Genomic DNA, 16,289 nt, shown 5'->3' with positions numbered 1-16,289 from the left:
ATTGACCGGACGGTTGTGTCAATACGCGATGTCTGATTTCCTACCCCGGGGACTTGTCACGACCTAACTAATTGATGCGTCCGCGCAATTGCTTGGAGTACATCAAAGAAAATGAAGTGTTGACCTAATTATATTTGTGTATCTTGTGTGGGGTGAGTGACAGAGTACTCCATACATCACTGCCACGGTGACACATCGCCCGCACTATTTGCTTTCATTGCCTCTCGCTTCATTTATCTCGTACTTCTCTTTATCAGCAGCTGAATCTGATGACGTCACGATCCATTTGGAAGCTCTTTTCGAAAGCACTTCTGAATTACATCTCGAACATGTTGACTGTTACTCTTTCATTGGCAGTAACAGAAATGATTTATCAGATGTTTTAAATAAATGCATATTTCTTGTAGCACTGTGATAGGGAAATATCGCGATGTAACAGATGAGCTCCATAGGGCCGGTACAGAACATTCCGGGCGAATTTATCCGTGTTGTAGTGTTTTCTATCTGTAAACGTTGGTTTCTTGTTGATAATGCTGGTTCATTTGATTACACAACGAAAGATAACAAAGTGATGTACAGGATCAACACTGCAACACTTTCTTAATTCCTTGGCAATTCCGCTGAGCACGTAGAACTTAACAGTACAGACAGGGGATTATCTACATGTGTAACGGATGCCGTGGAAAATTCACTACGTGGGGCGTGGTGATGCCCTGATCTGCCCTGGCACTTTGACTCTTCTTGGCGTCTACAGTGGAGGCAGTTTGGTTTATTTTCTTATTAGGTTTTGCGTTCTATCAACAACCAAGGTTATCCAAGGACGTGCCCGCTTGTTTTTAATGTATGCCTGCATGTGTGTTTGTATGCTGAAGGCAGTGTGTTAGCGCATTTGCTTCCTTGCTATAGCGAGGATCTGATGTAGACTTTAAAGTGCTATCTCGCCGAAATACCATGCCAAAGGCAACCAGCACATTATTCTACGCTGTCGCATCATACTGACAACGGGTCAACCACTTAACCGACAACCCTAAATGCTTAGCGCTTAGCAGGGAATAATAACAACTACCATTTTTAAGAATTTTGGTAGGTTTCGGCCTGAGGAGTGGCGACAGAATCCATTGTCTCTTCCACGAACTTTCAACAGAAAGGCAAAAAGTGAGGTTTTGTCGAGCAAGGCACTCGGAAACAAAAAATTCGTTAGGAAGTAGAGAGAAACTACATATGTATAAAGATCCCAAATATTGCAGATTTATTTTGGTCGCTCTTGTAATTCCCAATTCTACAGGAGGTTCCCACGTTAGTTGTCTCTTTCAACATGCCGTGGGGTATTATTGGTGTATTATTATCCTAATCCCCGACCTACAGGAGTGAGGCAGGTTTGGCACGAGAAGAAAACTTCCTGTCCCGTCGGCTTTGTAAAAATGGCACTTTTTCTCTCATTCAAATGTTGTGTGGGTCTGGGTTCGAGCCAGAAATATTGTATAACAAAACAATGCACGTTGGCTTGGGACACGATCAATCAAAACTGTGATAAAAAAAATGAGACACTTTCTTAATGCATATTTAAATAAATTAAAGGTGACATAATCTCATATCGACTTATTTCTATGGTAATGACACGAAGATATTTGCAGAGCCTGCTGTAAAAAAAAAACGAGCGCATGATAACCAGTTCAGCAGCACGTGGCGTTTGCTAGGCTGATTATACGTACTGGTCTCTCTTACGGACGATATGACGATAAACGCTGATTTACAGAAGTCATTTAGCTGCAGAGAGGATCATAACCCTGATTTACTGTACCGCTCTCTGTATACATAGCTGTAGTGGAGCCAGAATATACATAAGCTAACATTCGTACGTATGTTTTTAGTGTAGGTGAAAGACATGCAAGTAAGACACGAGTAGGGTTGCTGTAGGGAATACACACACGTTTACATTTGTCTATCCCATACTTATACACTAGAACAAATGTGTGTATCCCCTGTATATGATTAACTTGTTGCTCTAGAAAATGTATACAATATTTACGTAATTATGACTCGATGAATGAGCCTACATGTGCAACATCCCTGTATATATAACAGTGAACATATATAATGATCGTACAAAACTATCTTTACTTTGTGGACGAAAATGACAAATTATTTATATTGATTCTAATGACTTAACCATGGCGAAAGAGCAAGTGTGTATTAAACACACGTACTCCATGATGGGGAAAAAACGGGGCAGGACCAAGACCTCGGATATTTTCATCCCTTAGTCCCATCGGGAATAAAGGTGGGGTGCACAGTGCACCTAGAGCGAAATCAACAGAAGATGGTTACTCGGTACAAATAAACGATCAAAAATTTCATGTATGTGAAAATTATGATGAATATGGCTCCAACTGACATACAAAACAAAATTTACAATGGAAGATATAAGCTATGAAAATAGGGATGGAGAGAGTGTTGTATGGAAACACTATACAGTAACTGACTCAGTACACACAGCTAGGACACATAGCATCCTTTTACCGGGGCAGAAACGTAGTATACAGTTCATGTATTGTATTAGTCATTTTAAAAGAAAATGTCACAGATTGTGTAGGATACACAGGCTGTGCTTTAAACAACATTAAGAACAGTAATGTATGTCACCGTGTTCAGTGTATTCAACTTTGATATAAAGACGTCAAGCTGTTCCAAGTTTAAGACGCCAAGACTTTTACACGTCTGGGCTCTGTGTCATGTTTAATACTCAAGCGAAAAGATATGCGTGTGTGTCATTCGAACCGAGAAGTGTCAAACTACAAACTTTATGGTAGAAAACATCATTTCTTGACGTATATATACAATCTGGCCAAACCTATTGACGAAGAAACTCATCCCAAAATTCTGAGCAATTGCAAAAACTCACTGAACACCAAGCGATAACTCATCCCCTTTATAACAACTGTTCCTTTCTTATCTTCCTCCAAAAAACAACACGGCTGTTACATCACGAATGCCGTCCTTACCAATCCCCGATAGATAAGAATATAATGCTACCTCTACAAACCCCATTCATATTTTTTTCAAAAAGAAGGTGCATCTAAAAACTAACGATCGCCAATAAAATCATGCCGCTCGATATTAGCCCAAACAAATAAGTGATCGGTCAACATTCGTAACGTCATAGTTTCTAAACAATTATATTTGTTTAACATTTAAAAAATGATTTGATTGGTTTTAAACTCTCCCCGCGAGGGTAAAAAGCCCAGCAGAGGGCGCTTTTACGACGGATTCACTGACAGACACATGAAGACTGTGATATTGTATTATTATTATCCTTTGACCCTACTCTGGCCAGATCGGTAACATTCATTTTTTTACGTATATCCTATGATATAATATATACATGATTGATTGTATCTATTTCTGTTTCGAAAATGAAATAAAGCCAAATATTATAAGAAACACCGTTTATCTTGTAAAAAGAGCTTACGGTGTGTTTCATCCGCCATCTTGGCATACATATTTCTTTGTTCGTATCCGAACGAAAAGCAAGAGTGGTTGAACCATTGAATACCTTTCAGGATCACATAACGTGGACAGTATTGATGAAGTTGAACAAATGATATGAAGTCTAATTGGGATGTTAGGATGTTCCGTTCACAACATCTGCGCCGGAAGACGAAGGGGCATGCTTTCTACAGTTGTCACTGCGCACAGCAAAACATGCAGTGTTTCGCACAAAGATATCGTGATTTATAACCGTGCTTAATTTGTCCTCAGCATCGATGTTTTCTCAAATTGCATTTTCTTCTTTTGCATGTAAAAACAAAACAGCTATATATGGATACGTCCCTGGTTGCTATGGCGATCGATGACATATTTTTGTTGAGGGTTATGAACAACAACAGAAACAATCATGAGACCCCGTCGCGTAATAACTAAAATATAATGGTGTAACACACATGTAATCCCGGACACCTCCGAGGCCATTACAATACCGCCACATCAGGACAATTACATCAACAATCGGTGTTTAGGCCAACTGTTGATAATGTTAGTTTCATGTTTCTATCATATGTGCTATCACAAATTCCTCTTATACCCTAATGGTAATTAAATAACGTTCGTGTTGGAGCGTTACTCTTGAATCACGTTACGATAACATATTTCATGTCAACTAGATAGGTATATATAGGGAAGCCTCGCATTTACAATATAGGCTGGTACACATAGGATAGTCTTCAATATATAGAATAGCCTGGTATACTATAGAACAGACTTGTATATATAGAGAAGTCCGGTATATATAGGATAGAGCGGTATATACTATAAAATAGCCTAGTGTAAATATAGGATAGCCTGGTAGAATAATCTGGTATATATAGGATAGCTTCCTGGTATAATATGAAATAGCCTAATGTGTAAAGGATAGCCAGGCATATATATATATATAATAGCCTATGGTGTATACAGGATAGCCTGGTATATAAAGTAACTTTATATACCAGACTATCCTATATATACCAGACTATCCTATATATACCAGGCTATATATATATAGGATAGCCTGGTATATATAAGATATCCCGGTATATAAATGATGATGAATACAATAGGAATATAAACGACAAAGCAGTCAATATAAAAAAATACATAGGCTAATATGATAGAGTGGAAGTTCATTTAGTGTTGGCGTTGTAAATTGTCAAATAGAACATCATATAATATTAAGAATAGCTGTAGATAGTGGGTTTTTTATCTATCCATTTATAGATTATCACATATAATATCATATTACATTCAAATATATTTTATTGACATTGAACAGTCAAAGGGATTGGGCACAAGTTATGATATTATGATATTTTAAATAGCTGTGAAAAGTGTTAATTTTCCTTCTTAACACTGTTAGAATGGTGAGTATGTTATTTAATCTACAATATGTCAAACACGCTGACTATAAATAAAGGTATGTCCCAAAGATTTCTAAACCACAGGTCGCCTTTACGTGTATTGTATTTACATTTAAATTAACTACGTGACAATAAAACTTGAGAAGATAATATCGCGTGTCGTAAATTTTAAACATTTCGCACCTACAGTCGATGTCCCGAACCACAGGTATGTCCCCGTACAGGAAGGGGCGAGGTGAATAATGTGGATAAAAGACAACGACGCAGTTATTAGCCATCCTCTATGTTCATGTAACATATATACGTACGGCTTCCACATTTACACAGTCCTATCGTAATATTATATATCCCCGTCAACACTTAATATATTAATCAAGGTGGATTATTCAAAAGTTTTACTATCATTGTTGAATTTTAAATAATGGGTATGAATGTTAAAGCGACATTTATTCTTAAGTTAAGAAATCTTGCATTAAGAAATGATATTTTTTTGCTTTTAGACAGTTCTATTTATATATAACCGCTGACTTTGATAAGTCTAGTCTAATTCCGTGTGACATAACAGGTTAAGTACGTCTAAAGTAGAACCCATCAAGATATGTCTGGTAATTAGATTACAAATCCCCTCGAAAGAAACACACAACATCGACGCCCATGCAAGTTTTTACTGAAATGTTAAATTAATTTACGATGTCTGGTCTCTCCCGGCCCCACGGACAAACACCTGGCCAGGTGTCAACCAGGTGTGCTGTAGCTGATACAGGTATCCAGGTTATGTATACTTCACAACATGACCCAGATACTTATCAGTGTGCAGTGTATCCGGAAATATCAATACAGCTGGACGGAGACGGTGATCACAAAGTCTCATTACAGCAGGTCATATCTGATATATCAGACTTTATCTCTATTTTACTTTTATAGCCCACATGTGTCTATTGATAAAGCATCTATGTAAACATCAATGTTTTATCATTAAAGCCGATCAGCTTAATTATATATATATATATACTTCACATATCTGTATTTATTAGATTTTCACAAATTAGACTTATATTTGTACTTTTTCGTCATCAAAAACTACATGTACATGTAGAATCAACTTCTACGCTATCTACATTTGTTTACTTCATATTTTTTTTTTTTTTATCTTAATCTGATTTTGAATTCATATAACTTTCATACTAACGACTTGGCTTAGAATCGACAGACTAACAACGACTGGGCTTTAAATCGGTTAACTGTATACAAACAACGCCTCAGCTTAAAATAGGTAAACTGAAACGGGTCCAAACGCTGTAAATCTCCATTTTGTTTCCAATTGGAGAATCGAAGCAAGGTATATTACATGACCTGTCTGTCCCTTCAAACTGTGGCCCTAACGGTCATAGCTTCAGACCTGATATAAAACAGGTAATGACCTAATTTTACTGTGCTGGCTTAAAATTAGTAACGCTGTGAGACTAATCCATATGAACACGCGTTCTGTGTCTGAATAATCACCGATTTAGTCAGACAAGGCTCTGTGTATTGGTATTGAAGGTCTTATCAGGTTATAGAAAAAAAAATGTTTATTTTTTATCACGCTTCTGGTTCGGTTCAATAGAATTATAAAATAATATGATGCATATCAAAACCATGAAAGACGGAAGTACATTTGTATTTAACGGCCAAATAAGTGACCATTGGGCCAACTTCGGGTGACACCACTACGATCAGTAAGTGTCCGAGGAACGAGACACCCGAGGAGTTCCGAGTGAATATGTGAATCTGATGTTCATATCAATTATGTAGTTGTGTATTTCTCGTGTTAATCGCTGATGACACCAGCGCGTGACGTGTCAGCTGTCACCACTTAATAGGGAGCATGTCTCGACATAATTAACACAGGTGTGAATCTGTTGTCGTGTGTCTAAGGTGACCAACAGGTATCATAGGTCATGTTCCTGGGTTGTTAATCAATATCTCTTGTCAAGTGTGGTAATTCGACCCACCGTTGTCATGACGACAGTGAGGCTGACACAGGTAATAACTACAGGTACACGCATCATCTTAAGGGTACTCGAGACAACTAGACATCACACCTGTCCACAACTTCCAGCACGTGCCTGCCTCTTCGCCACCCAACCGGAACTATAAAAAGTACGGCGGCGGCATCCGTCTATTATAATCTTATTTTACTAGGAATTCTAATAAATATTGTATGGGTATAGCAGTGTTTTATAGCAACAACGTCCTCTGGTCCCATATAACCAATGAATAATGTTAGGCAGTATTTATCTTCATCTATTTCAGTTTGTTATTTTTATTATTTTGTTTTATTGTAACTGCGTTTTTGACAGGGAGACTAAAAAGTGTGGGCGTGTTATTTTGTAAACGGATCAGTAGAGTACGTTTTTAAAATATTTTATTTATGAAACGATTTCTTTGACATTTTAATTATATGTTACCATACATTTGAAGAAAAGAACAGATTCGTGTTGCAAGGAATCAATTACATCAATAAAAAAATCTACATAAAGATTTTTTTTTTTAAATCTTTTAATAATGAAAAATTAAAAGGTTCGTAAAGATATACATATATATGTTTAGTGATTGCATAACAGTTGGAAAGAGGGACCGGAAATCCTAGATAATTTGACCCCGTCATTTCAAAAAGCTTTTGTATTAAAAGAAGTCATTGATTCAAAAACTGTCCATCTCACACCAGTTAGTTCAGAACAGTTTGTTCCATACATATTATCGTGAAATATCATGACTAGATCCGCTAAATTCCTTTTCCACTTGATGACACCAAATGATACATCACAAACTGATGTTACTTAAAAAAATATTTGCAAAATTGGTACACAGAATTAAGTCATTTGTCTGATAAACGACATTTTATCAATTCGTTCGTGCCACTGAACAGTTTATCCCTCTCTTCCCTATGCAGCACGACACGACTGACCAATCCCAGCTGTGTGTATTCATAACGACGACGGAAGACTAACGAGAGATGCTTGGCAGACATCACAGAACGGCTAATGCATGTTGACATGCTCGTGTAAGGTGTTTGCATGTGATAATATTGACATATTGCTAAGCCTGTTTAATTACAACGCGCACGATAACTGGTGTTATCCTACGATATACTTATTTACATGTTCACCAGGTTTGAAATGGAATGTGTGCAGACGAAATTGTTCTCATGCTTGAAATACACATTTGCGCCTCGTTGAATGATGTCATTTTTTTAAAGTGTTGTTGAAACTCTCACTGCAGGGTGTTACCCAGTAGCTTAGACGTGATAACACGAGATAACTGGTGAACATTGTGATGTTTAAAGCTAAACTGCACAGCAGACAAAATGAATTCCAAGAATTTAAAACATTTACACTTGAATTGTGGATCCGGCTCCGATTGCCCAGTATCACGAGTAAGATTCCGACACAGACTTGTATAAAAACGTTATCAGATTTTTAATCAACCTTGCGGATATCAGCTTTACGAAGTACCTCACAGATATTGTACGATTCCTGTAATAACAGTGGTATATGTTTATAGAATGATCAACATTCTGGCCTTGGTATAAGGTTTTTACGATCTTCTGATCCTTCCCGGGCCGGCTTCGCAGGACGTTCATAATCCGTATTTATTCGGTAACTGGTCATTTTACCTAATCACGGACAGCTTTTTATCTATTCTGAAGGCGTTAATGCAATAACAATACCGTCATCGATAGGTAATCATGAGAGTAACTTAATTCCGCGAAGACCTCCCCGACAAAATCCGATTTCTTTGGGGAGGGGGACTGGGAGGGTTAAGGAAGAGAAGGGGGGGNAAGCCAAATCTGACAGTAAGTTTAGTCCAACAGCTGACGTACAACAAACTAGTAACTTCTCACAAAGTCATGACGTGACCTTGATGAATGACATTGACACGCACTCGCGCCAACAAAGACTGCTTCCATTGATACCAAGACGAGATAACTTCAGCTGTTCCACGCGGAACATGAGGGATTCTCAGTTATTGTGTGGGGACGTAAAACCCATTCAACGGCTCGGACCAGTGACCTCATGCCCCAGGAAACCATGACCTCATTCTGTAACAAACCGTTTACAGGTTCAGCAAAGAAAATTGAGATCCGTGTGAGTACCAATGACGTTGAAGGCGCAACCAACGTCCGCTCATATTTAAACAAGAGATCGGCCAGGAGAGTATTCCTCTCTATTATATAGATTGCAAAATGGTGATTTACAGGGGCCTAAAAATTCAGCCCATATGCAATTTCATGCGTGAAGGAAACTTAATAGACATCAATACCCAAAAGTTGAAATGCCCCCAGACACACACGGTGCGTGTCTATAATACTATTACTAGAAGGGTTTTCGACCATCCACCATGCCACAGCGGGACGAGAACCTCCACTTAATTCGTCAATAAAGTTTACTTGCATGATAATTTTGTGACGGGCATGTTTACTTAGAAATCGAATAAGTAAATTTTCAAACATAAAGCGAGATCATAAATTACTAGTAATTTTATTTCAAGCCCGGTCCCACAACACCGTTGAGAATCTAAATTGCTCATTTTTTTCGAAAGCTTTCAAACCAACCGGCAAATAAAATAAGGACACGAAAGCTATATATCTATAACATTGAGCATCCCTGTGTTATTTTCCATGACAACACCAGGTTTTAGGGTACCAATAACCTATATAGCTGTATAATGTACTGAATTATTAAATCGGTCTGGAATCATGGTTGGCCGCTATCGTGCCATCGATAGCAAACCAAGAATGGCACGCGGGCAACAGCCTCGTCCACAGGACATGTTCTGGAGAAATGTATATATTTATTTCAGACATTCGGTCAATGTTCTGAGAGAGATATACGATATATATTGTATAATTGGTTTCTTATCGCTCGACTAAGTGGTGTATCGTGTTTTTAGCTTGTTTATACTTTTTGGGGTCTTATTCCTCTTGGGATAAGATATATAATATCATCGCTGGTTTCCTCTCGTTCCGGTTCCTCGGGGAACATGTCTGCTGTTACTCATTGAATTTCAATCAATGATACGGTCGTTATTAGCAACAGACAATCATTGTGCTTACTTTTCAAAATTTCAAAATCCTTTCCCTCTAGATATTCTATTCCTTCAAAATAAAGTTTTGTTTATGTTTTACTCAGAAGACATGCCCAAGGACTTCAGATAATCTCGAATTTTTAAAGTTCAAACGTCTCTGACAGACTGCAAGGTGCCATTCGACCAGTATCACTCGTTTGGTTCCTTGGGGTCCTATATTTCCATTTAAGTGTTTAAGGGGTCATGTGGGATGGGGCTAGGTTGGAGAGATTGTGTAGCATACTGCAGTGCTGCTGTTTCATAAAATACAAGATATTAGCAGTAACCTAACAGAGAACAATTTCAATAAAATCCAATGTTCGATTGCACCTTATTACATTAATCGTTATCTATAATCGGAAAATATAGTGTAACAATATGCAGTCTCGTTATGGTTGATGGCTCAGTGGATAATGCACTCGCCTTTCATCAGGTCGGCCGAAGTTCGGTTCCCCAGTCGGACATGAAAAGGTATGGGGTCACCTGCAACTTAACACATGGGTTTTCTCCGGGTAGTCCGGTTTCCTTCCACATTAAGACTCCCCGCGCACTATCATCCGAGCCAACAATAGTGATCAATATATGTAAAATTCATAAATAAACTTAATCTTTTATATAAGCCATTTCATCTTATGTGTTACTGTGAGATAGCAATTTAAAAGACTATAAGTATAGAATAGCATGCTATACGTCGTAAACAAAGAACCTTTACATGTAGGATGTATAGATCACGTTAGCTTGTGGGCTAATATAGAGGCGGGTAACGAAGTGGGCTAATATAAAGAGGAGTTTTGGGAAGGAATTTTTTGGCTTAGCGGTTCTGGAGTGTATTTGTGGAGGATGGGAGGGGGGCGTTAGACACGTGGAAGGAGCTGGGCTAAGAGATGGTAGAGATACAGAGAAAGGGTAGGGGGAGGGGGGATTGGAGCCAAAACCAAGAGCTATCGACTCTACCCAAGCCCATCTGTTTATGTTTGGGTTTAAACGGCTCCGGGGAGTTTTAATTCAATAAATCAGACAGGAAGTAGTATGTTTCTTATTAGGGTAATGAAAGGGAGTACAAATCTCACTATGTTTTACACGTCAGTTCTGAAGACCTGGACCACATTCCCTATGAAATTATATTATGATCGTTGGGAGATCTATGTGGACCAAATGTATTAGTAAAACAAAATCGAGTAGCAGAATATTTGAAGCATACAAGGATTTCTCCAAAAGTATGACTCACACAAAAACCACCATCATACACCTATGACACGTTCCGGCAATGTGTTAAATTACAGGATGACATATATTACCGCGATGTAGAAAATGATCGCTGTTACTTAGAATCTTGGAAAGTTTCCGCGTTTATTCGCTCATTTGGGGTTTTTGTATGACTTGAAAATTAAATACGAAACCAATTTAAAGTTTGATAAGTTGCTGGCAAAGACAGCAATTTGGCGCGTTTCCGTGTATTGTTTTCTAAGCGGCACAGTTTGAAGGCTCTACCGTAACTCGTGTGTTCCCTCCGTATCATTTGGCCTTGTAGTGTGTGGGGATACCCACAGACACTCAAGTAAACTAATTATGCTATCTGCAATTAAACTGCTTATCTTCCCTACAGACATCCGATCCTCGCAGACTGAACAGATATATAGGCATATACACACATGGTTTTATAGACCGACTGTTGTTTTATTCGCAGCCAGCTGTTTGACGTGTAAAAGTATACTCAATGTTTGATTATAATTTTGTGTTGACTTTATCACAATAAGGTTGTTACGTTATCCCTATCATTAAAACTACGAAACAAAACAATCCATGTTTCTTTAATTAAAAGGCAATGGCCGTCACACAATGAACAGAGGGATGCATTTTGTGTGGATAATTGGAGAGAAAAAATGTGTCGTAAATTTTGTAGTATATATATAGCATTTTACCTACTACAAAAGAACTCACATACCATTAAAATAAATACAATCAGTCGACAAATAACGTCTAATGCAATAAACTGACTTTTACTTTAGACGGGAAGACTGTACGAACAGCTCTGTAAAGGATTAACCAGAACAGAACTAACGCTAGAAGATGTCTTTCTACATTTCTTTTCTGCAATCCTGAATAACAAAAACCACTTCACATAAACTATAAAGCTTTTAAATAAGAAGTTTACCCAGAAGATATATGTATATCGTATTCTATCGTACCTATGTATCTAACCAGTATGTACTCGCCCATGACCTCCTCGGGCATGGGACATTAAAACTCTTAAAAAAATGAAAATGAACTTTAGATGTTCGGCTAGCAAAGTTTAATGACATTTTTAGGTTTCCGCTCCAGGGTATAGTATAATGTGCGATTTGTTAAAGTGTGTATTCCGTATTACAAGTGCACAAAATTTAATTAGGTACACGAACATGGGTCCTGGGAGGGTTTCTAAAACAGGTGCGATCTTTCCCGTGGACGGACCACCGGTGAAGGGCTCGGTTGTTTATACAAGTATGATCACATATACAGTGGGACAATAATAACGCTCTCTAGCGGAATTATGATATCATAATGAGATTTAGTGTGTGTCAGTGGGTTAGTATAGCGCCGTGTTATGTTGCCCTGAATGCCACTGATGCTGGGTAATCCTATTCTAACTTCATTTTGTATATAGAAGGTTTCCAGTTCATTCCTAAATCATTCAATATGGTAACCAGATCGTCATTTCAGATAAACAATACACCAGACAAAGAAAAAAGATAAAATAAGTCTTAAATGCCATGTTTTTTTTGTGTGAAACAAATATTTTTTCTATAACAGCTTTCATCCGTTTCAAACCAATATGTGCAGGTTTTCTATAAACCATCCCGTTATTATGTATTGTACATGTTTATTAGTGTGTTTTATTGGTATATCGACTTAAATAAACAGGAGCATCATTAAGGAAAATTATAATTTTGTACATTTTGTCATTTGGTAACAAATTTTCTCAGCAATGATTCAAAATAATTAGTCTCAGCTGACATCCTTCGATGGTGACAATTTTGAATCCCAGTTTGCCTATTTCGTTTTTGGTTTCAATGATAAGGAAAACATCAATGACTCAAAATTATCTCAAATTTTCCAAACGCTAATGAGCTAATTAATGAGTTATACACATTCGAATTAGGAGCATCATATCGGACGTTTGGAATAGGCAGATTGTGTAAATTTACCGGAACCTAATTAGCGTTTTGTGATTTTTAAATTATAAATTCAACAGCGTCATGCAAGGTTGAATACAGCTGGTAACGAGAGGGAAAACATAACAAACACATAGAACTATGTGCCGACTGCGAGTACCCGGAGGTATTATCGTGACGTCACAATGATGTTAATGATGTTTAACTGATTATATATAAACAGTAAGACAGAAATGATTAAGATATGTACAAATGAAACAAGGGGTGTCTCTCTACAATATCCTATTACGTGTATTTGTGGACGAGAATGACACCGAGATTGTGAATTCTTCTATGTTTGGCTAAGGTAATGAAGAACTTGACGATTAAAACTGATAGAAACTTGAAAGTAGACAGTCAGAGGGAGCTGTTCCGTGACCAGGGACTTATTTTATTTATAATTGGACAGTTTTACCCCTTGTTTTGGAGCATTTAAGTTTAGATAGCGTAATTATAGTGTTAGTGTAATTGTAATTAAGCAACTTACCACGGCTGTAGCTTCATTCTCGCGGTAGCTGTTTGCAGAACATTCCAAAATTGTAAGGAAAAGCACTATACACCACAAATATACACAGAATTGTCTATGTGATCTACATTGTAGGGGTGTCATATCACAACCTTCCTCTCGTGTCCGGGTGGGGGACCACCCCCTGGGTAATCCCTGAACTGTGGGTGCGGCCAGTGACCCCGGGGGGTCGAGCTGGGCATCTGGTTCACCCCGGGCCGCCATGGAAACTGATGCACCCCGAAGTGAGGATACTTCTACACTGGCCTACCTAGTCGCTATATCCCTGTTGGCTGGAAATAAAGGCACCACGCTCAATGATAACTTCATATGTAGAATCTCGGCAGAGACTTGTATAATCAAATTAAATGTGTCTTATCTTCTGTACTTCCGCGATTTAACTACATAAACTGTACTAATTGATGTAACTCTTTATACACTACATTCGAAAATGTACATCGAAGCCTGACGGTACAAATCAAATTATTTAAAAAAAAAATTATTTGAAACCCGATTTGTGATTTGAACTTATTTGTAAGCAGACCTAACAGAGTAATATCAAGTGTTGTAATGATTTCTCGCTATGGGTCACTCAGTAATATTGTATAGTTCTATTAGTCATAAAGGAGTGTGTTCAAGCTCCTATAGAAACCCATGTCAGTCAACCGTGACCTACAGCGATGCGTATTTGCATATCCTGAAATTGTTCGGTCCATCCTCCAAATCGGAGATTAACTAAATATGCTAAAATACAAACTTGACTTAATAAACGTCACTTACCGGACGTATTAACTACATCCAAGACTTATGTATATTATCTTTTAGTTTATATTCTTGATTTATGATAAAATAGACAGAATTTCACATTTGCAACTCGCACTTTTTTTTTCTCGCTCTAATAAATCACAGTCTAATCTAATTCCGTGGCTAAACCTTGTTGGTATATATTTCTTTCAAACATTATACATTCATTAAGTAATCTATATCTATAAAAGTATTTCGACGTATAGTTATTCCATGTTAACGACTATATATGATCAATATTAGACATAATGGTATTACAGATTAAATGTAATTATCATAATTTTACGAGGTTTATTGTCTGCAAGCTATGCTAATGTTGTTATGTTAATACTTGACATTAAGACTAGTGTATATAGATATACCTATCAATGTTTACCTATAGCAGGTGTAAACAAGTCCGTCCCGCATCCACGTATCACCTTTAACAGGTATACGTTTACCTGGCAGTTCCAATCACTTAAATATCGATCCCAATCAGCCGTCAATCGATCTGTCAAGAGATCGATACCAGCTGTTCTCGGCGACAGGATTCCGTCTGCGGTCTCCAATGACGTGATTGCTATAATCACACTATGTGACAGGTGTCAAGTCGGTTGCCCAGACGTCACACCGTCCAGTAAGACATTACATGTATATTCCTTCGCACTATCAATCCTACTTTGTTTTCCATCATCACAATTACGGTATAATTAACGAAACGGAAGTCCTTCCTCTGACAACGGTAGTGACATATGTATACTAACGCACGTTCACCGGATTATTCCATAAACACATACGTAAACACTAACAATCTACATGTACACAACACACGTACGTCCCCACTTCTCTATTTACACTGACACAGTCCTGTGACCTTAGTCGGCCATATGCAAAACCGTCACGGTTTGTGAATTTGATTCTGCTTCCATCTTGATCATTACCACCAATCGGTGCATACGTGACTCAGCCTCTCGGTTTGGAGTGATTGTGGTACAGTGGCTGACTACCCGCTCTCGTTCACACACCAGCCGCTCTCCAGTACTGGTGCGGCCCATATGGCTGCTATAACTAAACTCTTCCTATAAACAAACGCTTCCTTTTCTTCAGCGAGAAACCGTCATCATTTTTTCCATTGGTTTCATTAATATATTTTATTAATCCTTAATATATTTCTCGCGTCAATGTCTTGCATTTTCTTTTCCCCTTTCAAAACCTTATAGAAATTGGTTGTACAGGGTACCATGAACGAATATTGATTTGTTATTGGCGCTAAACAATATACGCCAGGGTGGGGGAGCACTCGCTGTGAAGCCACATCTGTTGGCTTTATTACAGATTAATTCACTCCAACAATCACCCCATCCCTCACCTCCCCATAATTCAGTCCAACAAAAAGTGTTTGTACAGACCGTTCCTCATCCAGCTCCATGACAACCCGTGATGTTTAATTTCCGATGAATCAATTAAAAAATATTGTTGTTTGCCGATTTGGTATTTTGTCTGGCATCAAAAATCGATCGAAGTATGGCCATTTACTGGTCTGCTCCGTGTGGGTTGGGGCGGTGTTAGCAGTTCTGTGTTGATGCAACGTTACCTGATACCTGTATGTAAATACAGGTAAACACAGTATACCTTTGTTAATCTAATAGGTTTCTATTTCCTACCTGTCCTCGTATATATATATGTAAATTACTCTTCGCAGTATACATCATAAAGGTGTATTAATGGTCGTAACACATTTGTTGTATACACGTGATAATGTGACCTATATATTTTACCTGTATCATCTGGTAAAGATTACACACCTGT

At 37.9% G+C, this 16,289-nt stretch overlaps 1 protein-coding gene across 2 annotated transcripts in view; it reads right to left on the bottom strand.

Moving 5' to 3' along the window:
* Window positions 1-15,536, bottom strand: part of LOC110462877 (matrix metalloproteinase-2-like) — a 46,105-nt gene extending 30,569 nt beyond the window's left edge. The window contains exons 1-2 of one of the 2 annotated variants that reach the window (XM_021517112.1): window positions 14,878-15,536; window positions 13,680-13,990 (exon numbers count right to left, since the gene is read on the bottom strand). In XM_021517112.1, coding sequence (XP_021372787.1) covers window positions 13,680-13,922 — 243 coding nt within the window. In that variant the 5' untranslated portion in view covers window positions 13,923-13,990; window positions 14,878-15,536. Of the gene's footprint in view, window positions 1-13,679; window positions 14,283-14,877 lie in introns of those variants that run through there. The other variant, XM_021517113.1, reaches the window with a different exon arrangement.
* Window positions 15,537-16,289: the final 753 nt, after the last annotated feature.

The sequence above is a fragment of the Mizuhopecten yessoensis genome, unplaced genomic scaffold (assembly GCF_002113885.1).
Source record: "Mizuhopecten yessoensis strain PY_sf001 unplaced genomic scaffold, ASM211388v2 scaffold10839, whole genome shotgun sequence".
Taxonomy (NCBI): domain Eukaryota; kingdom Metazoa; phylum Mollusca; class Bivalvia; order Pectinida; family Pectinidae; genus Mizuhopecten; species Mizuhopecten yessoensis.
The sequence above is the reverse complement of the archived record's forward strand: the minus strand, read 5'-3'. Positions and strand labels throughout refer to the sequence as shown.